This window comes from Ailuropoda melanoleuca, chromosome 8 (assembly GCF_002007445.2).
Source record: "Ailuropoda melanoleuca isolate Jingjing chromosome 8, ASM200744v2, whole genome shotgun sequence".
Classification (NCBI taxonomy): Eukaryota; Metazoa; Chordata; class Mammalia; order Carnivora; family Ursidae; genus Ailuropoda; species Ailuropoda melanoleuca.
In genome coordinates, this window is record NC_048225.1 from 13,188,304 (window position 1) to 13,212,566 (window position 24,263).

Sequence of the window (24,263 nt, forward strand, 5' to 3'; positions counted from 1 at the left end):
AGGAAAGATGATTTGCACCTCAAGCAGGCTACGTGCAAAAAGAGGGCAGGACAGAGAACAATGCGGGGAACCGCGCGGGGCGTGGCAGCGCACCTGAGCGCCTGCAGCGAGCGCCCGCAGATAGGGAAAGCCTAGAGCGAGGAGCCACGCGGAGGCCGCGCAGGATGAGGCGGGACTTCCGGAAGCCATTTGCTTGAGTGGCAGGGGAACCGGAAGTGGGGGTGCTGCTGCTGGTGCTGGGGCCCGAGGAGGGACGCGCCGGAGCGGGGCCGCCGGGACTGAGCGAGCGACAGACGCGCCACCCGCCGACGCCGCAGCCGCTTAGGGCCCGCACGGACCCTCTGCCTGAGTGAGTGCAGCCAGGGTCGCGGGGAACCAGCGGCTTAGAGGTGGGGGTCGGAAGGGCCTGCGATTTGTTATTGTGAGAGGCCCGCGACCTCCCCTCCCCCACTGTCCGGGCCCCTCCCCCCGCGCCACCTTCCTCCTCCCCGCCGCCCCTCGGGGGGCCTCGCGCGCGCCTTCTCCGCGGCCCAGCGCTGCCTCACAGCCGCCGCGCTGTCCCTGGCAGCCCCGGACCGCTCGCCGCCCCCCTTAGAGCCTCCCGCCGGCACCCCACCCCCAAACCTGCCGACTCGGCTCCGCCGCTGGCCGCCGTCTCCACCCGCCTTTCCCGGGGGAGGGGTGAGGGGGACTACGGTGGCGGGGCGGCCGCTCCTCCCCGGCCCACCCCCTGGAGCAGGCCTCTCGGCACCCTAGCTCGCTGGGGCCGGCGGTTTGCCGCCGCCAGCCCCGTTTGTAGCAACTCTTCTGCCTCCGGTCTCAGCTGTTGCCTCTTCCCTCCATCCCCGCGCCCGAACCTCTGACCCTCCCTCCGCTTTCCCCCTGTCGGAGAGGCCTTTAACGCGGGGCTCAGACCCGTTACTCGGTGGCTTGTTAACCGAGCACTTTTTCCTCCCCCTTTTGTTGAAAAATTTCAACTCTTTAGAAACTTCTCCGTTTCCTCTAATGTATTCAAAAACCCGCAGACTGTCACGGCTCCGAAGGGATTATTTCTTAGAGGGCCATGTAGTCCAGTCTCTCATTTTAGAGATGAGGCCCAGCAAGGTTGGTGATGTGCCCAAGGTCAACCAGCTGCTTAGAAAGACCCATGGACAGATTTTCTCAGGTGCTTTTCACCTGGTCCGTCCATGTCCGTTTACCAGATCGAGACCTTCTGGCCTACAGGTTTGCGTTATACCCGGTGCGTGGTGACTCACTGTTCTGCTTCCCGTAGCTCAGGCCAGCGTTGCTTTCCATGATTTACGCACAAACCTTAAGAAAAGCAAACACTTCAATCTCTGGCCTCTTTTTTTAGAGCGAATCTGCACCCACTCTAGGATCTCATTTTGTACAGTTTTCAGTTGAGGGGAGGGTGATAAAGTGTGGAGAAAGAAGGAGGAAAAAATACAGAGTATTGTTTCTCCTGAGCATTTGAATACAGCTTTGCCTCGGATAAGCCTGTGTCTTTAGATTCTCCTGGGCACATTGTTCTGATATAAAGGTTGCCTCCTTGTGGGGGAGCAGGGGAGGAGTAGGAAATCATTGTGCTTTAATTTGTTGGCTTGGGCGGGCATTCGATAATAAATTATGGATGTGCTGGAACCCCAGGACCCACCCGCCAGCCCACTGAGGCAGGGTATTCTGGATGAGGCTTTTCTTCCCTTTCAGAATAACCCTGCCAACTCCCTCTGAAACAAAATGAAATCTTAGGTCAGAGTGGACACATTCTAGATCTTTTAATTCTTGGTGCAACTTTTCTCCTCCCTCTGTTTCCTGGTTAAACTAAAGATCCAGCTGAGCTTGAGAATTTATATTTCTTTGTTGTTGGAACTGGTTTCTGATTAAACACGCTACACCAGCTACACCACATGCTGGTGTAAGTATTTGGAAATTCTGGCGTTCACTGTCGTAGTCCAAGTTAAGGTAGAAAGAAGACAGAAAATGCAGGAAAATTGGGAAATGCTGTGCAAGGTGCTTACTCATTTTTCCAAAGAATTTACATTTTAATGGACAATCAGAGATTCCCTGGAATAGAGTCTCTCCTGGTAAATTAACAAAACTTCTGTTCTTCAGACCTTTATCTCCATTCTGCTTGGGTTCTCTAACTGAACCTGGTGTTTGTGATCAGAAGATAGTGACTTATAATAATCCCCCCAAAGGGATTATTATGAATCAGGAAGGTGAGATGGGAGTCAGAATCCACCTCTCTCTCTCTCGGTACTTTTTTTATTATGTTACCGATTACAGCTTCACTATTCCGAATACTGCTGTGTACGGTATTGCTCTGAGGCAGGAAGCCCAAAATCACTCCGGTTTTGTGTCCTATCACAGGCTGTGCTCGGATACAATCAGGATAGCTCCTGATTCAGTCTTCATTTCTCTTAGAATACAACAGCTTATTTTACTTGACTCCCAAATTATTTGAATCTTCTAAATGCGTAGATCCCTAGATTATACATTTCCAGCCTTGGTCTTAGGAGATCGCATGGGTTCGTGGCAGTTTTTTCTTTACCTGCTCTTTAAGGATGTGATCAAGCCATAGCCATCAGTAAAATGGAAAGCTACTTTGTATTGTGAAATTTTGGTATGGCAAAACAATACAAAATCCAAGTGTCTGAAGGCACAAAGAAACAAATTTTTGCTCACTTTGCCCTTGTTGAGGAGGAAGGATGACCTTGTATTCATAGTTAAACGGAAAAAAAAAAAGACTAGCTAATTGGGAATATTTTGCAATCTCTCAATTCTACCTGCGTGGTAGCCCCAGATAAGTGACATCTTTTCCCTCAGTTTCTCTGTCCCTATGTCTTCATTTTGCCCATGAAGAAATTTAGTACCAGGATGAAAGTGTTTTGCTCAGAATCTCAGGATGCCATTAAATTTGGTTAGTAGTGATAAGGTATATAAGTAAATCGAATTAGTGAGAATTTGTCATGTCTTTTCTATATAGAGCCTAACATCCTTTGCTCAAGAATGATAGCCTTTGGAGGTAAAAAACTCTGAGTTCCAGTTCCAGCTCCCCCTGTCATGGAGCAGGTTCCTTAAATCTCACTGAGCTTCAGTTTTATTTAAATAACTAAGCTCCTAACACAGTGTCTTGTAAATAGTAAGTTCTTAATAAATCTTAATTGTGATGATTATTTTACAACAGTTGTTTACCTGGTGGAAGAACTCTGGAAATCCATGTTAGTAAATTGAATCCTAGACCTAGAAAGATTTTTACAGCTTAAGTAGACAATTGGTCTTGAAAGTAGAGTATGTGCACTCCCTGGGGATTGCAGAAGAAGCAGCCTTGGAATACAGAAAACAACTTAGAACTTTTTACATTTATTTTTTTATGTGAAAGGAAAAAGTATACTTTACTAATATTTAATATATAGATTAACAATAACTCATATCTTTAATTTATAAGTAAATATATAACAGGACACATTTCAAAAAGATTCTAGAACATTAAACATGTTTGGGCACCACAAATCTGGACCAATCTTTACTCATATGCTTTAGTTCACTTTATGCTTTCCTCTTAGGGATTCAGCTTGCCTCTCTTTGCATCTCCCCTGGAGGAATCTAATGTGAGATGCAGGCCATGTCATTTTGTAGTCTTATTGTTAGAAATTTGCCTAACTGTACGTTCTGTCCACTGGCCTCACCCTCCTATTTGGGGACATGCAAAATAAGCTTAATATCTCCTCCTAGTAATCTTCAAATAGTTTGACAGTTATTTATGTCAGGTCTTCTCTTCCCTAACCCGTTTTTCTACAGACTATAAACATACCTATTTCATTCAACTGTTTGTAATATGACAGGTTTTCAGTTTCTTACCAGCTTGGCTCCTTTCCTCTAGACACCCTCCAGTTTGTCAAAATTCTTTAAGCTTTTCAAGGTCTGAATATGGTAGCCTAAGAAGTAAAATGAAGTTGAAATGCCTGTATTTTGTCTTGTAAGTGGTGAGGGATATATTTGAATACATGTTATTATGAGAGTACTTGTATTCACAGTTTGTTACCCTTGTTCTTTAAACAATCCCCAGGAACAGTAGTGTCAATTATATAATCATATAGTGAGAATCGGATAGATTATTTTCCACTGTTGAGTAGTGGTCGTTCAGTTAATTTTGTGTCAGTTAACTTTTACCTCAAAAATACCTAAACGTTAAGTGTCTCTCCAGGTAGGAAAACAAGTGAGAACAAACTAATGAAATAGTTGGGTTTTTACAATTTTATTGAAGAGGTGCCTGGGTGGCTCAGTGGGTTGAGCATCGCCACTCTTGATTTCCCCTCAGGTCATGATCTCAGGGTGGTGAGATCAGTCCATGTGTCAGGCTCCTGCTGAGTATGGAGCCTGCTTAAGAGTCTCTTGGGGTGCCTGAGTGGCTCAGTTGGTTGAGTGTCTGACTCTTGTTTGGCTCAGTTCATGATCTCAGGGTCTTGGGATCTAGCCCGAGTTGGGCTCCCTGCTCAGCAGGGAGTCTGCTTGAGCGTCTCTCTCTCTCCCCTCTCCCCCCCCCCTTTCTCTCTCAAATAAATAAATAAAATCTTTAAAAATAAAATTATTTTAAAAATTAAAAAAAATTCTCCTCCTTTCCCTCTGCCCCTCCCCCCTTTTAAAAAAGGGAACGAAGAAAATCTTTTTGAAAACTTAGGAAATAGTCTTTTGAATTAGTGGAAAGTGAAGCTGTTTGTTGCTGTACTTCTTTACATTTTATATGTAATTTTGAAATCCATAAGGTGGGAAAACTTGGTTGCCCCTTGTATGTCTTAAGGCTAATAGAGCTGTTTGATCAGCAGGGAAGAAAGCTATTTTTAAAATTAAAACTAGGGGGGCCTGGGTGGCGCAGTCGTTAAGCGTCTGCCTTTGGCTCAGGGCCTGATCCCAGCATTCTGGGATTGAGCCCCACATCGGGCTCCTCCGCTGGGAGCCTGCTTATTCCTCTCCCACCCCCCTGCCTGTGTTCCCTCTCTCGCTGACTGTCTCTCTCTGTCAAATAAATAAATAAATAAAATCTTTTTTAAAAAATTAAATTAAAACTAATAAGCACCATGGCAGATTTAACCTGAATAGCCAGTCTTCAATCTAGAATTGAACTTAGACCCAAAGAAACTTTTGTGTAGAACATATAAAATGTTTTATTAGTGTAAAAACAAAAACAAGACGCCTGGGTGGCCCAGTTGGTAAAGCGTCTGATTCTTGGTTTCCGCTCAGGTCACCATCTCAGGGTCATGAGATCGAGCCCCAAGTGGGCTCCGAGCTCAGCGAAGACGCTGCTAAACTTTCTCTCTTGCTTGGGGTGTGCACAATCTCTCTCTCTCTCTCTCTCGCAAATAAATAAAATCTTAAAAAAAAAATTAAATGTTTCTTTTTTTTTTTTAAGATTTTATTTATTTATTTGAGAGAGAGTGAGAGAGAGCGTGAGCAGGGAGGAGAGGGAGAAGCATGCTCCCCACCAGGCAGGGAGCCTGATGCAGGGCTTTATTCCAGGACCCCAAGATTATGACCTGAGCTGAAGGCAGACCCTTAACTGACTGAGCCACCCAGGCGGCCCCCAAAATTAAATGTTTCTATATGATTTTTGTTTTAATCCCCTTCAATCATTTTTTCTTTTATGCATCTTTTAATTTTCCTGTACTTTTCTCAGGCATTGAAGCCTCAGCTGGATACCTTGATCTGATCGGAGCTGTACGGATTCATCTTGCACTTCTTCCCAGTTCTTCTGTTTTACACTGATGTTTTTAGCTCCAGGGATGTTTTTAGCTTTTCACCAAAAGCTTCAACTTTTGGTGAAACAGTTAGCTATAAGGCCTCTTTAGGGAGTCAGCATGAACTGTTCTGTGATTAGTGGGCCAAATGTGATGTTACTGGGGTCAAGCAAACCTAATTTCATTCACTTACTGCACAAATTACCTGAATTACCTGATCCTCATTTTTTCCGTTTTGCAAGGATTAGAAGTGGTATGTGTAACAGGCGTATATAGTCCTTCATAGGTAGCTATTATTTTCTGATGTTGCAAATTTTAGTGACCTGAAGGAATATATACAGATGGTCCCTGACTTAATAATGGTTCTACTTACAGCATTTTGACTTCACAATGGTGTAAATGCTGTATGCTTTCAGTAGAAAGCGTACTTCCAGTTTCAAAGCCTAATCTTTTCCTGGGCTAGTGACACACGGTAAGATCCTCTCTTGTTGCTGGGCGGTGGTAGTGAGGGGAAGCTCCCAGTCAGCCACATGACCATAAGGGTCAGCATCTGATAAAGGGACAGCCATTCTGTTTATCATGTCCAGTACAATATTCAGTAAGTTACATGAGATATTCAACACTATTGTAAAATAGGTTTTGGTTAGATAATGTTGCCCAGCTGTAGGCTAATGTAAGTGTTTTGAGCACATTTCAGGTAAGCTAGGTTATGCTGTTTGGTAGGTTAGGTATATTAAATGCATTTTTGACTTAGGATTTTTCTTTTCTTTTTTTTTTTTTAGATTTATTTTTATTTATTTATTTAGTTAAAGATTTTATTCATTGGGGGGTGGGGCACAAGAGAGCACGAGCCAGGAGGAGGGGCAGCAGGAGAGTGAGAAGCAGACTCCCAGCCAAGCAGGGAGCCTGATTCAGGGCTCGATCCCAGGACCCCGGGATCACAACCCAAGCCAAAGGCAGACACTTAACCGACCGAGCCACCCAGGCGCCCCAGATTTATTTATTTATATTTTAGAGAGAGAGCATGCCGGGGAGGGAGGTGCGGGGGAGAGGGAGAAAATATCATGCAGACTCTGCTGAGCCTGGAGCCCACACAGGGCTCACTCAAGTCTCAGGACCCTGAGATCATAACCTGAGCTGAAATCAAGAGTCCAACACTTAACTGACTGAGCCACCCAGGTGCCCTGACGTAGGATATTTTCAACTTATGATGGGTTTATCCGGATGTAATTCTATTGTAAGTAGAGGAAGATCTGTACAGGGGGTGTGGATGGTATTTCACGTTTCCAGTTAGATACAAGCTTAACCCTGAGCCTAATTTTCTTAGACCTAGTGTCATTTAGAGTGGAACTAATTGGTTTGTGTAGTTATTGTTAAAACAGTGGTTTGCTTCTGTAATGTATTTTTCATGAGTGAAGGTATATTTTCATATTTAGAGCTTTGTTACTTTCTGATTCTCAAAAATTACTGCTTTGGCAATCTAGCATGTTTTGTTTACTCAGTAAATACTTATTGAATGAATAGAACTCAGTCCTTTCAGAGAAAGCTTCTCTGTATTTGATGATAGCAAGGGAAAGAAAAAGAGAATCATCCCCTTTAAGCCACAAAACCCCAGATTTTTCTATTTTTTCATCATCCTTTGCATATGTCAAGTGATTTCTTTTTTTTTTTTTTTTTTTTTTTTTTNTTTTTTTAGATTTTATTTATTTATTCGACAGAGATAGAGACAGCCAGCGAGAGAGGGAACACAAGCAGGGGAAGTGGGAGAGGAAGAAGCAGGCTCACAGCAGAAGCCTGATGTGGGGCTCGATCCCAGAATGCCGGGATCACGCCCTGAGCCGAAGGCAGACACCTAACCGCTGTGCCACCCAGGCGCCCCGTCAAGTGATTTCTTGAGCCTGATGTCTGTAGTATATATTCTCCAGAGTTGATTAAAAACAGTCTGGAGTCTTTTCTTTCTAGATTAGCATTTCTAGGTTTTCTGAATTTCGCTTATTCCTTCCCCACTATCAGATGCTGTATTTGTGCTCATCATTAATAACATTTTCTTAGTGGATACCTATCAAAAATAAAATACCTGGTAAACATTTGTCAAAAACCAGCGCCAAAGCCTATGACTAGTTTTGTCACAATCTGTAGTAGTTATTTGTGTGATATTTAGTAACCAGTGGGTTCTAATCATGGCTGTAGCGATTCTCCAGTGTCTAACTGGAGCAGCCTAAAAGGCTCTAATGCAGGTTTCATTGAACTCTGAAGTGTCTAATCCCTTGTGTCATTTGGTACTTACATTAATATGTAATCATGAAAAATTAATGTAGATGTAAAGTATATGCTTGGAGCAGATTTTTTCAGTGTAATGCACTGTTCCTAAATGATACTCAAACCTGTCTGGAAGTTTAAGGATGCTAGATATTCATGGGACTTAAGCAGTCATGTCCTAGAACTCATGTCTACTGAAAATAAACTCCAGTTGTTTCATTTCTAGGCAAAACCACAATGAGACTTAAATTATTATTTAAAATCTAGCATGTAATATTTAAGTGGTAACAAATAAACGTTCCATAATGAATGACACATGACATAGACATTTCTCCCCTCAGGTATAGAATGAGCCAAGGGGATTCAAACCCAGCAGCTATTCCACATGCAGCAGAAGATATTCAAGGAGATGACAGATGGATGTCTCAGGTAAAAAGAAGTGCGTATGTATTATTCACCCGAGATGAGTCTCTTCAGTTTTCCAGGGTCTTTTGGCCAAAGCCACAAAAGCGCATTTTTTATGGTCAATAAAAATCAATACTTTAAATAAAAATCTAATGTTATGCTAATGTCATACCTAATCACCAGTCTGATGTTGGACCAGAGGAATATTTTGAAAGTATAGCCATTGCCCCCTATTCATCTTGAGAGATAACAGTGTCTCCACAGCATTCTTTTTTTTTTTTGTAAGCTTTTTTTTTAATTTTGAAGTAATTTCAAAATTACACAAATACTGCAAAAATTTTAGAAAGAACTCCCTATATCCTTCATCCAGACCTGCCAGTTAACGTTTTGCTACATCTGCCTAAATGTTCTGACTGTATCTGCTTGTCTTTTTATGTGTATATATCAACATACAGTGTTTCCTGGACCATTTGAGAGGAAGTTGCAGTTATCATGCCCCTTCACCTCTAAATATTTTAGTGTGTTTTTTAAGAATAAGGACGTTTTCTTACACAACTACAGAATAGTTATTAAAATCAGGAAATTAAACGTTGATGTTATGCCATGTTCACGTTTCTCCATTTGTCTCAGTGTTTTTATGTCAGTTTTCTTCCCAGTCTGGGATCACACATTCCATTTCGTTGTCCTCTCTCTTTATTCTCCTTGACTCGGAAATTTTCCATTTCTTAGTCTGTGTTTTTCATGACACTGACAGTTTGGAATATAAACCATTTATTTTGCGGAAGGTTCCTCAATTTGGGTTTATCCTTTTCATCCTAAGCAAGATTCAGATTACACATTTTGGCAGGATATCAGTGAAGTCATGTCCTCAGTGCATCATAGAGAACGTACATGATGTTGGTTTGTCTCATTGGCGATGTTAACTTTGATCACTTGACTGAGATGTTCTTCTAAACCAGTTCTTATTTATTATGGTATGGACTCATGGGTTCTTCTTCTTTTTTTTTTTTTTTCTGAGATTTTATTTATTTATTTGTCAGAGGAAGAGCGCGTGCACAAGCAGGGAGCAGCAGGCAGAGGGAGAAGCAGGCTCCCTGATGAGCAAGGAGCCCAATGCGGGACTTGATCCCAGGACCTTAGGATCATGACCCGAGCCGAAGGCATACACTTAACCGACTGAGCCACCCAGGTGTTCCCATGGGTTCTTATTCTTTCTAGTGGGTTATAACCCACTAATTTTGAAGCTCACGTTGTCCCAGGTTAGCAAGTGGGACTCCTCTCAGGCCGGTTCCTGTGTCTTCTTGATGTGTTCCATTGTTTTGTAGCACTGTATCTTTTTTGTATTCTTAGCTGCCTTTTAATAAGCTCTTATCACGTACCCGTAGCTATGTTTAGCCTTCATCTATTGGTTTCCAACCATATTACCTCTTTGGAATAACAAGTTCTATATGATTTTAAATACCCAGAGTTTTGCATTTTAGTATTTAGTGATTCTGTTTATACTTTTTTTTTTAAGGATTTTATTTATTTATTTATTTGACAGCACAAGCAGGCAGAGCAGCAGGCAGAGAGAGAGGGAGAAGCAGGCTCCCCGCAGAGCAGGGAGCCCGACATGGGGCTCTGTCCTGGACCAGGACCTGAGTCAAAGGCTTAATGACTAAGCCACCCAGGCACCCCGATTCTGTTTATATTCTTGATAGTTGTATAGTTCTTCAGTTTTTGTCTTTCCAGACTTAAAAATCAGTCTGTCAACTAGTTTATTTTGAGTGGTAGTTAGTACTTTTTTTGACTTTTCTTATATGGATCAGCTGCTTGGTTATTCTTAATCTTCTAGTTTGTATCTTTTTTTTTTTTTTAAAGGTTTTATTTATTTATTTGACAGAGCACACAAGCAGGGGAGCTGCAGGCAGAGGGAGAGAGAGAGGCAGGCTCCCTGCTCAGCAGGGAGCCCGATGCAGGGCTGGATCCCTGAGCTGAAGGCAGATGCTTAACTGACTGAACCAACCAGGCTCTCCAGTTCAATTATATTCTAAAAAGTATTATGAAATCCACTGACCATCTGTGTATGTTCCACTCACCCTAAAAAAATAAAACATTGCTAATAGAATTGATGTTCTGTGTATACCCCTCAATTGATAATTTGTTTCTCTTTCCCACCTCCCCACCCCAAAACCAGTATCCTAAGTTTGGTGCGGTTTTTTTCACGTGCTTATATACTATATATAAAACTTCTAAACTGTATATACTAATTTTGCATGCTTTTAAGCTTTTTGTAAGTAATATGTTTTTTAATGTATTTTCCTGCAGTGTATCATACATGTTAAAAGCATAGTTGTAGTGTTTCCTCCCTATTTATTTATTTTTTAAAAATTTTATTTATTTATTTGACAGAGATAGAGACAGCTGGCAAGAGAGGGAACACAGGCAGGGGGAGTGGGAGAGGAAGAAGCAGGCTCATAGCAGAGGAGCCTGATGTGGGGCTTGATCCCATAACGCCGGGATCACGCCCTCAGCCGAAGGCAGACACCTAACCACTGTGCCACCCAGGCGCCCCCCTATTTTTTTTTTTAAGATTTTATTCATTTATTTTAGCGCTTGAGTGGAATGGGGAGAGGCAGAGGGAGAGAGAGAATCCCAAGCAGACTCTGTGCTGAGCATAGAGCCTGATGCAGGTCTTGACCCCAGGACCCTGAGATCATGACCTGCGCCAAAATCAGGAGTCAGATGCTTAACCGACTGAGCCATCTAGGTGCCCCTTTCTTCTCTTTATTTTTTTTATGATTTTATTTATTTGTTTGACAGAGAGCCAGCACGAGTAGGCAGAGCAGGAGGCAGAGAGGGAGGGAGAAGCAGACTGCTGAGCAGGGAGCCTGATGCAGGGCTCAATCCCAGGGCCCTGGGATCGTGATCTGAGCCAAAGGCAGATGCTTAACTGACTGAGCCATCCAGGCGCCCCTCTCTTTCCTCTCTTTCCTCTCTTTAAATAGTATTTCTTTGCTATATATGAAAATACCATTTAGGTACATTTAGGAATATTTTGGCCATTTATAACTTTATTAAAAGTAGTAACTAAAACTAGATGTCTTTGTTCCTGGCATGTTAGCGGGCTTTAAATAATTAGCATTGACTGGAAAAAAATAGTCAAATGGAAGAAAAACAGGAATATTTTTGAAAAAAAAAATTTTAACTTGTATAGAAGGATCATTTTACTAAGTAATAAAATATATGCCCAAATCTTGGTTTCTTTTCTCCAGTGAAAGGAACCAGGGCTACTTGGAGAAATGATTGCATCTACAGCTGGAACAAAGGAAATAAAAGATGGACCTGTAGCATCTTGTAGTGCAAGAGAGCAACTACTCAAAAAAGAAAAGGAAAAAAAAGATGTATGGCAAGAATATCACTAAAGTGAAGTGTCCTTAGTACATCTCATAGAAGACATGTGATACTGGTGTGATTCACTGGTGATATTCACTTTGACCACTTGGGGCCAACCTGAAAGAGCACCCAAGTGCAAAGTTGGACAATTTGAGCATCATAATAGATCATGATATTATTGGTTTATAATTCGAAGGATAAAGTATTCGTGAATCCATTTTGCTATAAATAAATGATTGGATAAACAGGAAAAGAGACAATAATTTTAATTAATGTAGGGGCACCTGGCTGGCTTAGTCGGTAGAGCATGCAACTCTTGATCTTGGAGTTGTGAGTTCGAGCCTCACGTTGGTTGTACAGATTGCTTAAAAATAAAATCTTTTAAGAGTAAATAAATGTAGAAGGAGGAAGGGAAAAGAACACCCTCATTAGAATACCACGGTAATAGTTACTATTGGGAGGGTCCATCAGGGAGTACTAAAATTACTGTTGGGAGGGTCCATCAGTGAATACTAAAATTAGTAGGCACACCTTTGAGGAGCGAGAGTGTATTTGCCTAGCCTCAGAAGTATCTCCCTGGAAATTACTTTGGTGCTTTTAACGTAAGACCACATATTTTTTGATAACCCCTCCCTCCAGAGGGTAGAGCTTATTAATTTCCCCATCAGTGAGAGCTTGATTTGGTGTTTTGCTTTTTTGTTTGTTTGATTTTTTTAAGATTTTATTTATTTATTTGACAGAGCGCACAAGCAGGGGGAGCAGCAGACAGAAGGAGAGGGAGAAGCAGGCTCCTTGCTGAGCAGGGAGCCCAGTGTGGGGCTCGATCCCAGGATGCTGGGATCGTGACCTGATCTAAAGGCAGATGCTCAACCGACTGAGCCACCCAGGTGCCTCTAGTGTCTTGTTTCTAACAAATACTGTATGGAAAGGAAAAATAATAACTATATAGTGGAGCAACCTGACAAACACCACCTTAACCAAATGATCATTGTTAATATCACCAGTAATAAGTCATGTTGATACCGTGTACTCCCCTCTGATGTGATACAACAAGGGCACATCACCTCCATGGTAGTCTTCCAGAATAATTCATCACCTCAGTGCATTCGTGACAAAATATCAGATCCAAATTGAGGGACATTCTACAAAACACCTGACTACTGCTAAACATGTCAATGACATGAAATACAAGGAAAGACCAAGAAACTGTCCCGTGACAGAAGAGACCAGGGAGACGCGTAGACTAAATGCCATGTAATATCCTGAATTAGTCCTGGGAACAGGAAAAGGACATAGTGGAAAAATTGTGCAATCTGAGTAAACTTTTTTAAGATTTTTTTAAAAATTTTATTTTTAAGTAATCTCTACACCCAACCCAGGGCTCAAACTTAGAACTTTGAGATGGAGGTTCCCATGCTGTATTGATTGAGTCACCCAGGTGCCCCCTGAGGAAACTATTTTAGTTGATACTATTTATGAATGTTAATTTCTTGCAGCCAACATACCATGCTTATGTAAGATGTTAACATTGGAGGGAGCTGAGTGAAAGGTATATGGGAATACTGTACTATCTTTGCAACTCTTGTATATCTAAAATTATTTCAAAACAAAATGTTAAAAGAGAAATAGTCATGGGGGCGCCTGGGTGGCACAGCGGTTAGGCGTCTGCCTTTGGCTCAGGGCGTGATCTTGGCGTTATGGGATCGAGCCCCACATCAGGCTCCTCCGCTGTGAGCCTGCTTCTTCCTCTCCCACTCCCCCTGCTTGTGTTCTTCTCTCTCTCGCTGGCTGTCTCTATCTCTGTCAAATAAATGAATAAAATCTTTAAAAAAAAAAAAAAAAGAAATAGTCATGATTAAAACAAGTATTGAAGTGATGATACTTTCTATAAAGTATTACCAAAATACTACACCACATATCAGGAAATACCAGGAGCAGATGAACATGTCCACTAGGAGCGCTGTAGGAATACAAGCAACAAAATCCAGACTCTGGGAATTCTGTAGGTCAAACAGTCATATTTCTTAGAAAATAAATTTGGGAGGTAGTGGTAGAGGGAAGGGGAAACCTGTTGATTAAAAGATTTAAGAGGAAATTGGATCCTGATTTTTTTATTTTATTTTATTAAAGATTTTATTTGTCAGAGAGGGAGAGCATGCACACACGTACAGGCAGGGGGAGTGGCAGGCAAAGGGAGAACAGGAGCCCGATGCGGAACTTGATCCCAGGCTCCCAGGATCATGACCTGAGCCAAACGCAGACACTTAACTGACTGAGCCACCCAGGCGTCCCTGATTTTTAAAAAACCATAAACAATTTTTTGAGACATTGATTCGAACACTGGTTATTTGTTGATATTAAAGAAATTACTCTTAATTTGGGGGAGTAGAATTGGTATATAAACAATATAAAATACTTAAAATATAAGTAGAATAAATATTGTAGCATAGAATGCTATATCCTTAATTTGCTTCAAAATAATATGATGTTGGGGGTGAGCAGTAGTTTGGGGGATGACTGAAATTATAGTGGCCATAAGATGATCATTGTAGCTGGTGATGGATACATCACTGTGTTATTTTCTCTACTTTTGTGTACATTTGATATTTTTCATAATGTTTTTTTAAGGGTGATACTCAAACACTTGACTGTAGACAAATATAATACTAATTGTATCAAAACGTATTAACCAGGGACACCTGAGTGGCTCTGTCGATTAAGTACCCGACTCTTGATTTCGGCTCAGGTGGTGGTCCTCAGGGTTGTGAGATCAAGGCTCCCTGCATCAGGCTCTGCGCTGGGCCTGGAGCCGGCTTAAGATTCTCTCTCTCCCTCTGCCCCTCCTCCCACTTGCACACATGAGCTCTGTCTCTCTCTCAAAAACAAACAAAACAAAATATTAACCAGGAAAAGGCTCAGCAGCAGACTGAGGAAGATATTTGCAGTAAATAATACAGATGAAGCACTGATATTTTTTGGAATAGTATGAGTCAAAATATCCTCTGGGTGCCACTAGATAAATATCTTGATAAACATCACAGAAAGTGTGTCACTTTTTTTTTTTTTAATTCCAATTTTCGAGAGAATCATGCCTGAATGGGGGGAGGGGCAGAGGGAGAGGAAGAGAGAGAGAATCCCAAGCAGGCTCTGGGCTGAGTGTGGAGCCTCTTGTGTGCTCTGTCTCATGACCCTGAGATCACAATCTGAACTGAAATCAAGAGTCAGACACATAACCAACTGAGCCACCCAGGTGCCCTGAAAGTGTGTCACTTTTTGTTTCCAAAAAGTACATATTGTAATGTACACCAGTGCAGGTGTAGGTATGATAAAACCAGCTCTGATAAATTGCTAGAGTCAGGACAGATGCAGCCCTTCTGCTAACAATTTGGAAATACATCAAGGATCCACGAAAGTGCTCATCTTTGACCTAAGAATTCCCAATGTGTAAAAAATAAAATATGTGTACATTTCTTCATCACAGTAAATAGGACACTACTGGCAAGTCTACCAGTAGGAAAACTTTAAAAAATCGTTGTGTCCGTGAATCCATTCAGTAGGATATTATGTAGCCGTCAAAAGTTATGGCTATGAAAATCACGTAGCTACACAGAAAAATACTTCTAGTATAATGTTAACTACAGTTATAATGACCACTGTTTATTGAGTACCTAGTGGGTGTTAGCCAAAAGCTGGGTCCCTTTCCTAGAACTCGTCTACACAGCTCTGAAACAGAGTTGCCTTAGGATGTGAAAAACAGGACTCGGGTTATATGCTTTCTGGACTAGAAAGTAGACAAGCCAGAATTTGAACATAGGCTGTTCTGTCCCCAAAGCTATTGTGCCAAAAGAAGGTATACATAGTGAGTCAACTATTTAAGAAAAGGTTAGGGAGGCCTATGGAAAAATGGCAAGAGGAAAATATCCCCAAATGGTAGTTCTTGGGTAAAGGTGGTAGAATGCTAAGTGTTTTTTTTTTTTTATCTATTTTTCCGAACTTATTGTACCTACTCTTACACTTAAAAAGAAAACATAGAGTACCAGAACCTTTAGAACAGCAGAGCTTAAATTCCATGACATTCTAGAACTATGAACGGTTTTACTGGTATTGAGAAGTAGTTGGTACTATAGTACCACAGTGGAGAGGAGAAGTATTGTGGAAGTGTACCTATTCACCAGCTATAGTTTTATTTGTGCCCATTTTATCCCTTCAGTTTAAAAATACTTACTAAAACAGTAGTAATTTTAAAAGTTTATTTACACAAAACATGGATGCAAAAAAAAGGAAAATCTAGGGGCGCCTGGGTGGCTTGGTCAGTTAAGCATCCAGCTCTTGGTTTCAGCTCAGGTCATGATCTCAGGGTCTTGGAATCCAGTCCCGAGTCGGGTTCGGTGCTCAGTGTGGAGTCTGCTGGAGAGATTCTCTCCCTTTCTCTCCCCCTCTGCTCCTCCTCCACTTGGGCGCACTCTCTCTCTCTCTTTCTAAAATAAATACTTTAAAAAAAAAAGGAAAATCTATATCAAATCCTGCCACTCTACAGGAGGAGTTCTTTTTATTTTCAGATTATTTCCAGAAGTAGTTTTGTATTTTCAACCATAGCGGATGAGTGTCTCCAATTTACCACAAGGTTATCTGTGCAGATATTAGCAGTAGAAACACTTAAATATAACTGTACCTTAATTCCTAAGGAAAGCATCATTGAATGTAGAGCTTGAGGAAAAGGAGCAGCATTCAGACCTTTCCCTATGATTGGGTTAAAGACTGTTGCCTAGAGTATCGTACATTTGTTTCAGGGATGAACATAGAAACGTCAACTATGTCCTTTAGTATCAATGAGTAAAATCCATTTTAAAAGCATCTTCTGGGGTGTCTGGGTGGCTCAGTGGGTTAAGTGTCTGCCTTCAGCTCAGGTGCTGGGATAGAGCCCTGCGTTAGGCTCCCTGCCTGGTGGGGACCCTGCTTCTCCCTCCCTGCTCATGCTGTCTCTCACTATCTCTGTCTCTCTCAAATAAATAAATAAAATCTTTAAAAAAAAAAAAAGTGTCTTGTGTCCTTGCAGCAGAGAGAAGCACTCCAGGACTAGGTCATGGTCACCACTGCTTATAGACTTGGATTCGACTGAGAAAGCCTTGACTCCCACTTTGCCATTGTATCACAGTTGGAGGTGAACGGGCGTTTTCAAAGGCCATGTTAAATACATCCAAATAAGATACTTGATTCTTGATTGGTTCCTAGTTCAAAAAAAGAGATATAATACTTTATCCAAGTCTTGGAACAACTGGAAAAATTGAATATGGACTAAATATTATGGGATTATTGTTCATTGTCTTAGATGTGATAATAGTTTTGTGGTTTTCTAGGAGACGGTTCTTACGCATGCTGAAATACTTAAAGGTGAAGAACCACACCATTTGCTGCTTACCTTCAAATGGTTCAGCAAACACGAACAGATAAAGTAAATATGGGAGAATGTTATTGTTGAATACAGGCAGAGATATACAGGTGTTCATTGTACTGTGGCTTTTCTGTGTGTCTGAAATTATCTTTTAAAAAAGTTTGAGGAAAAGATAAATTTATAAAAACATGTTAAATGTGTTTTTCTATTCTGATTTCAGTAGAATTCCAGTTTTCTTGAGCATATTAGAATGATCGGTGTGGTAAGGGTGGAAAGAAAGTCCCAGCAGTTCATTTCAGACAGAAGTAGAATGTTTAACAACAGAGTTACTGGTTGGACAACTGTTCTGTCTAGGCCAACACCTCGCACCAAGAACAAAATGCCAGTTTCTAATTTTGCTTCCTTTTTCAAACCAGCACAACAGATTTGTCCTGGACTGTAAAGACAAAGAGCCTGACGTACTGTTTGTGGGGGATTCCATGGTGCAGTTAATGCAGCAATATGAGGTAAAGTGGAAGGGGTGAGGGTGGGTCTTGGCTACTAAGGTAAATCCACTCATCGCTAGCAAACTTTACTCTGAGCTGAACCTATAGGCTCATTCATGACACTTTAGAGAAGCTCTAGTTCAGAGTGTGAGGGAGGTCAGACCTACATAATGGGATTCTTTGTGCCACCGAGCATGAGTAGACAAAAAATTTAGAATTGTTTCTAACTCAGCTCTCTTTTTTGCCTTGGCATCCAAGAAACTTCCCTGTACATTTATTTACTTAAATTCATCCTAGTCATGATTCTCAGGTCTTAACTGTGTTTTACATTTTTTGATTTTGTGTATTTTTTAAAAGATTTATTTATTTCTTTAATAGAGAATGTGGGGGAGGGGCAGAGGGAGAGAGAGAGAGAGAGAGAATCCCAAGCAGACTCCACACTGAGTGCAGAGCCCGATGTGGGGCTTGATCCCATGATCCTGAGATGATGACCAAGAGTCGGACACTTAACTGACTAAGCCACCCAAAGGCACCCCTTATTTTATGTGTTTTTGTGGGGGAGCTTTTTTTTAAGATGTGCACTCTTCCAAGGGCAGTTTAAAGGAAAAGATAGCTTGATTCCTTTCTGGCTCCCACACTCTAAATTTCTTCATCTCGTGTTTCTATTTCACCCTATTCATTTTGATGCGTGAGTAAAGGGAAAAGAGAGCTTACTAAGTTGGCACCTTGAGTATAAATGCTGGGACCTCCCGACGGCCATCGGGTGGCATTGTGACTCCATTCTTGAGCTGAGGTCAAAGGCTGCATTGACAACTGAGTGATAGCGGGGCACCTGTGTGGCTCAGTTGGTTAAGCATCCGACTCTTGATCTCAGGTCTTGATCTCACGATTATGAGTTCTAGCCCCACCTTGGGCTCCACGCTGGGCATGGAACCTACTTAAAAAATGAAGTGAAAAATATATTAAAAAATAGTCATAGAAAGAACTGAGTGATACAGTGCCATCCTCAGAGCCCTGCGAACACTGAGTAACTTACGATTTGCAGCATTACATTTGAATATAGAAAATGAAAATTATTCTTTCAGGTGCCTCACATCACATTGCAATGGAGGAATTTTATTTCCCACTCAGTTTAAATAAAGCCAGTTTTTCTCTTTTTAGATATGGCGAGAGCTTTTTTCCCCACTTCATGCACTGAATTTTGGAATTGGGGGAGATACAACAAGACATGTTTTGTGGAGACTAAAGAATGGAGAACTGGAGAATATTAAACCTAAGGTGAAATGAAACTAATGTTTTAAAGAATATCTTTAATCTTGAGTCTTTTCCAGGTAGTTAAATTGTCTGAAGCTGCTAGTAAAAACAAATTGCTTCCTTAAAGCATTATTTCGCTGCTCTTTGTTTTGTGCCCCTTTAAGAGAAATGATGCTGTTGTCCTTGCTTAAGAACATTGCAAATAGGTATTAAGAAATCAGTGTATTGCTTGCTTAGGTTGTATTTGTAGCTGTTAATAATGATCTTCTTCAGCTGTAGGAAGGGATTTGGTGCTCACGAGGCATGCTATTCTGTAGACCTGAATGCAGTGCTGGGGGAATCTGCTCAGACGTGGGCCGTGGTGGCAGTGCCACGATTCACTTCAGGAAGTAATTTTAGAGCTGTTTAACCATACAAACAAATTAGTAATCAAGGCCTCCCAAGTTTTTCTGAAGAAAATTTGAAGCAGATGTGAACAAATGTTCACCATAAATGTGTACCCACTAGCTTAACACATTATAAATGTCCTGAGTTGGCACACTGCATATAATTTTTTTTTTAGCCCTAAGCAGAAAAAAACCGCAGTTGATAACAGTTGCTTTGTTGAAAGTATTCTGTTTTTTGCCTTTAAAAACTTTTTAATTTTTTAAAAAGATTTATTTATTTTAGAAAGAAAGCATGACTGGGAGGGGCAGAGGGAGAGGGAAAGAGAATCTCAAGCAGACTCTGCGCTGAGCCTGATGCAGGCCTTGATCTCATGACCCTGAGAACCCAAGCTGAGCTGAAAGCAGGAGCCAGGTGCTTAGTGGACTCCACCACCCAGGCGCCTCTTTTTATTATTTTTTATTATTTATTTATTTTAAAGATTTTTATTTATTTATTTGAGAGAGAGTGAGCCCCTGCAAGTGGGCGGAGGGGCAGAGGGAGAGGGACAAGCAGACTCCATGCTGAGCGCAGAGCCCAACATGGGGCTCTGTCCCCTGACCCAGAGATCACAACCTGAGCTGAAATCAAGAGTCAGACACTTAACCAAGTGAGCCACCCAGGTGCCCCTCTTTTTTTAAAAAATATTTTATTTTTAAGTTTTCTGTATATGCAATATGGAGCTCGAGCTCACAACCCTGAGATCAAGAGTCCCATGCTCTACTGACTGAGCCAACCAGGCACTCCTAGTTTTTGGCCTTTCTATTAGAAAAACTTGTCCATGTTCCTGTCTTTTGTGACAGGGTGGAAAGTTACTTGGTTGGGTTGTGTAGTAAGATATATGTCTCCAGGTGACAGACATCTCATAAATTAATTTTTTTTTAAGAGAAAAAACTTGAAACTTCATCCAGCCTCCTCCCCAGCTACTCTTTCTTCAGTGTAACTGTGCATTTATTTATACCAGTTACATTTCCTTGGGTACTTTTGTTATTTTTTCTGGAAGATACTTCTAGTCAGGGAGTTTCTATGGTAGGAGTTGCAAATATTTTTCCCTGGCTTTCTTACATTTAACTTTAATATTTTCTTCAACATGCAGAGTTTTTATTTTTATACAGTTGAATTTGTTATCTTTTTTGTGTGGTTTCTGGATTTGAAGAGATTAGCTTCCAACCAACTCCACAGTGAGGAAAGAATTCTGTCATTTCCTCCTAGTATAGTTTTACTACTTTGGAATTAATCTGCTTGGAATTTATCGTGAGATATATGAGGCCTAACTCAATGTTTGAAGGTGAAATTATCCCTACCATTTGACAAATTCACCTTTTCTTCTTTTGATTTTTGAAATAAGATTTTTATCTAAATATTGATAAATATTTTTATCTAAATATTAGATTTTTATCTAAACATTCTTTTATTCTTGGTTATTTACCCCTGCCCCCACTTTTTTTTTCTTCCCTCAATTATAGGTCATTGTTGTCTGGGTAGGAACAAACAACCACGAAAATACGGCAGAAGAAGTAGCAGGTGGAATCGAGGCCATTGTCCAGCTTATTAACACAAGGCAGCCGCAGGCCAAAATCATTGTATTGGTATGTAGTCTTTGGGTGGGTAGAGTCTTTGATGTCATTAGGTCAGGTGAGGAGTGTTTTTAGGAATATGATCGCTCATGAATATAATCTTTAGGTGGAAGCAGTTTATGGTACTCCTGAGAGGTTCTTCTCTGATACAGCCTGTTGTCTTACCGGTTTCCTCACTTCCCAGACCAGCTGTGGGAGTCATCTTTTATCTGCTCATCCTTGTTTAGAGGTGAAAATCCTCTTTGTTGTCTCAGGTGGCCTTAATTTTTTTTTTATCTGTCCTCTGATAATTTTTATAATTTTTTTTTAAATTTTATTTATTTATTTGAGAGAGAGTACAAGCAGAAGGAGAGGCGGAGGGAGAAGCAGGCTCCTCACTGAGCAGGGAGTGCGACACAGGGCCCAATCTCAGGACCCTGGGATCATGACCTGAGCCGAAGGTAGACACTTCACCAACTGCACCACCCAGGCACCCCAAATTTATAAAATTACGTATGAAACTTGTCCTAGTCCTGAGTCTCTTTTTATTAGACTGGGTTTGGATTAACTTAGATGTGTTGTTCAGTCCCACTGTTAATATGTTAAAGGTGGTATATTTATTAGAATCTCTGAATTCTCTAAAACATCAGAGATTCTATTAGCAAAAAAATGAGTGCTTTATAGTCTTACCCCTAATGGAGAGTGCTGCCTGAAGTTAAAGCTTTACATCTTCGTGGTCTCAGAGATAAATAGCTGTCTTTCAGTGTGATATTCGTAGCAAAACTAAATTCTGAATGTATTCAGTTCTTTAATGAGATGATGTTGAGAAGGTAGTCATTAATTCAACAAACATGAGGCTCACTCTGTACAAGACACTGTCCTGGGTCTTGAGCATACAAAAACAACTAAGACATTGTTCCTCTCAGGGATCACATGGTCTAATCTAGTGGTAGATGGACACAGCAGTATAAAGAGAATTAGCATACTGTATGCTAATGGGAGTAATTATACTGTGTGCTAAGGGGAGAACAGGTTTTTTGTTTTTTGGGTTTTTTTTTTAAGATTTTATTTAGAGAGTGCGAGTGCACTCAAGCAGGGGGAGGAGCAGAGGAGGAGAGAGAGGGAGGGTGAACAAATCTCAAGCAGCCTCAGTACTGAGTGTGGATCCTGATATGGGGCTTGATCTGAGGTCATGACCTGAGCCAAAACGAAGAGTCAGGTGCTTAACTGACTGAGCCACCCAGGCACCCCATGAGAACAGATGGATTTTAGACATAAAAGCTGACATTTGACTATAATTTTAAAGAATTCATTGGTCTCCAGACAAATGGAGAAAGGAAAGAAGGCATGACAGAGGGAGGAAAAAAAGTGGTGAAAGGCTTATTATACTTGTGTGTGTGTGTTGGGCAGGTGAAGCGGGGTGCTTGAAGAATTTTAGAGCTGTTGTTGAATAAAGTTTAAGGCTGGGATGGTTAGGAGAAAGAGGCTATGGCAAAGTCATTGTAGGGATTTGTATGCCTTGATAGAGGAGTTCGGATTTTTCTTATTGGTGCTGGGGAGCCACGTCTTATTTTTTTTTTATCACATGGTATTTAATATAATTTATTTGTCTATATCCCTGCTTTACTCCAGAAAGGGTTGTGGTTAAGAGTCCACCTCTGAGGTACAGTGGCTGGGACGTGGCTGCTTAGGAAATATTTGTTGCATGAATGTTGCTGAATAAATCCTCCATAAATAGTCTCTGTTTCAACCAGACTTTTACATTTGATATACTCGGGTGTTCTCTATAGCACTTAAACATCAGCAGTACCCTAAATGACTCTGTGAGGGAATGGTTGCAGAAGTCACTTGAGCATAACAGCCCTGATCCAATGACAGTGTCAAGAACTGTGTGGAAACAAGATTTATGACGTATTTAAGTGAAAGTCCAAATACTGAACTGTCTGTATATTATATTCAGAATTACTTAAAATACAGATGACCCTTGAGGGGCACTGACCCCCATACATTTGAAAATCTGCATATAACTTTTCACTCCAAAATTTAACTACTCATAGTCTATTGATCAGAAGCTTTCCTGATAAGCAGTTGGTTAACACATATTTGGCATGTTATATCTATGACATACTGTATTACAATAAAGCTAGGGAAAAGAAAATGTGACTAAGAAAACCATAAGGAAGAGAAAATAAATTTACAGTACTGTATTTATCGAAAAACATTTGTGAGTAAGTGGACCTGTGCACTTCAAACCTGTGTTGTTCAAGGGTCTGCTATAGTCAATGGTAAAGAAATTAGGAGCATAATATTTTTCTTTTTTGTTTCTTTTAACACGATAGTATTTTAGTAATTATTACACGGAAAAAATCACAGTATACTTTTGATATTCTCATATTAAGGAAAATGCTGTGCAAATATATAAGTTGGTTTTCTCATCCATTCTTGAAAATCCCAATAGGTATGTTGCCCTGTTCTTAAGGCTTACTCAGGTTTTATGGCTTTGACTGTCTTCGTATTCTTTGAATGTCGGAACAAAGCATGTGTTTGTTGTTCACTGGCCATCCTTCTTGGTTGCTTGTATCTCAGCAAGACTTAGGTATGTAAGCATAAGGGCAGTTCTTTTTTGTTAACTGTTAGATGCAGAGCCTAATAGTTTTAACAGTTACGTAAATGAGGGTTTAGGATTGACTTGATCTGTGAAATTTTTGAGATGCTTAATAGGGATTAGGAGATGGTCTAGGGTAGCAGAGTCATAATTATCTATAATTCTCATTTGGAACTATACAATCACATAATAGAGTGGTAATAAAGCTTCCAACATTTTGCTGAAAAAAATTAAAGCAGACATGAATAAGTACTTACTTTAGCGTAAAGTTGTTTTTCTTTTAGTAGAATACACACCGAAAATCTGTTTTTTTAAAATAGGATCTCTTACCATAGCCTGTAGGAGAAATGGGTAGAAACTTTTTTTGCCTACGTAGGAATAACTTGGTGTGTGCTATCATTAGGTTATAAACCAACTGAAAGGCTGTCTGACAATAATTTTATAATAGGATCAACATCTGTAAAAGGACATTCCTAGTTTGAGATGATAAACCTTGCTCTTGCCAAAGTAGGATGGACTTTTATAGACTACAGAAGGATAGACACGTGACTCATCTGAAAGTTGGATAATTAACATAAGTTAAAAATGCATTTAGGAAATATCTGTTTTATCCGAGCAGATATAATGTGGCTTTGATTGTTCAAGACCGCATTTGTTCCCACTCTGTTTCTCATGTGCAGTAGTATAGGTTCCATGTAGCATTCAAAAATACATGTGCATTTGAGCTGGATGATTCTGATGACTGTATGGAGAGTGAATTGAAGGGAAGACCAC

The 24,263-nt window shown here is 40.7% G+C and overlaps 1 protein-coding gene across 5 annotated transcripts in view; it reads left to right on the forward strand.

The window, feature by feature from the left end:
• Positions 1-206: 206 nt before the first annotated feature.
• The window catches only part of PAFAH1B2 (platelet activating factor acetylhydrolase 1b catalytic subunit 2), a 30,676-nt gene continuing 6,619 nt past the window's right edge, over positions 207-24,263 (forward strand). The window contains exons 1-5 of one of the 5 annotated variants that reach the window (XM_002919492.4): positions 207-349; positions 8,336-8,423; positions 17,583-17,672; positions 18,813-18,929; positions 20,795-20,917. In XM_002919492.4, the coding sequence (XP_002919538.1) occupies positions 8,343-8,423; positions 17,583-17,672; positions 18,813-18,929; positions 20,795-20,917 (411 nt within the window). In that variant the 5' untranslated portion in view covers positions 207-349; positions 8,336-8,342. Of the gene's footprint in view, positions 390-8,335; positions 8,434-17,582; positions 17,673-18,812; positions 18,930-20,794; positions 20,918-24,263 lie in introns of all 5 variants that reach the window. The other 4 variants (XM_034665831.1, XM_019799942.2, XM_019799941.2 and 1 more) reach the window with 4 other exon arrangements.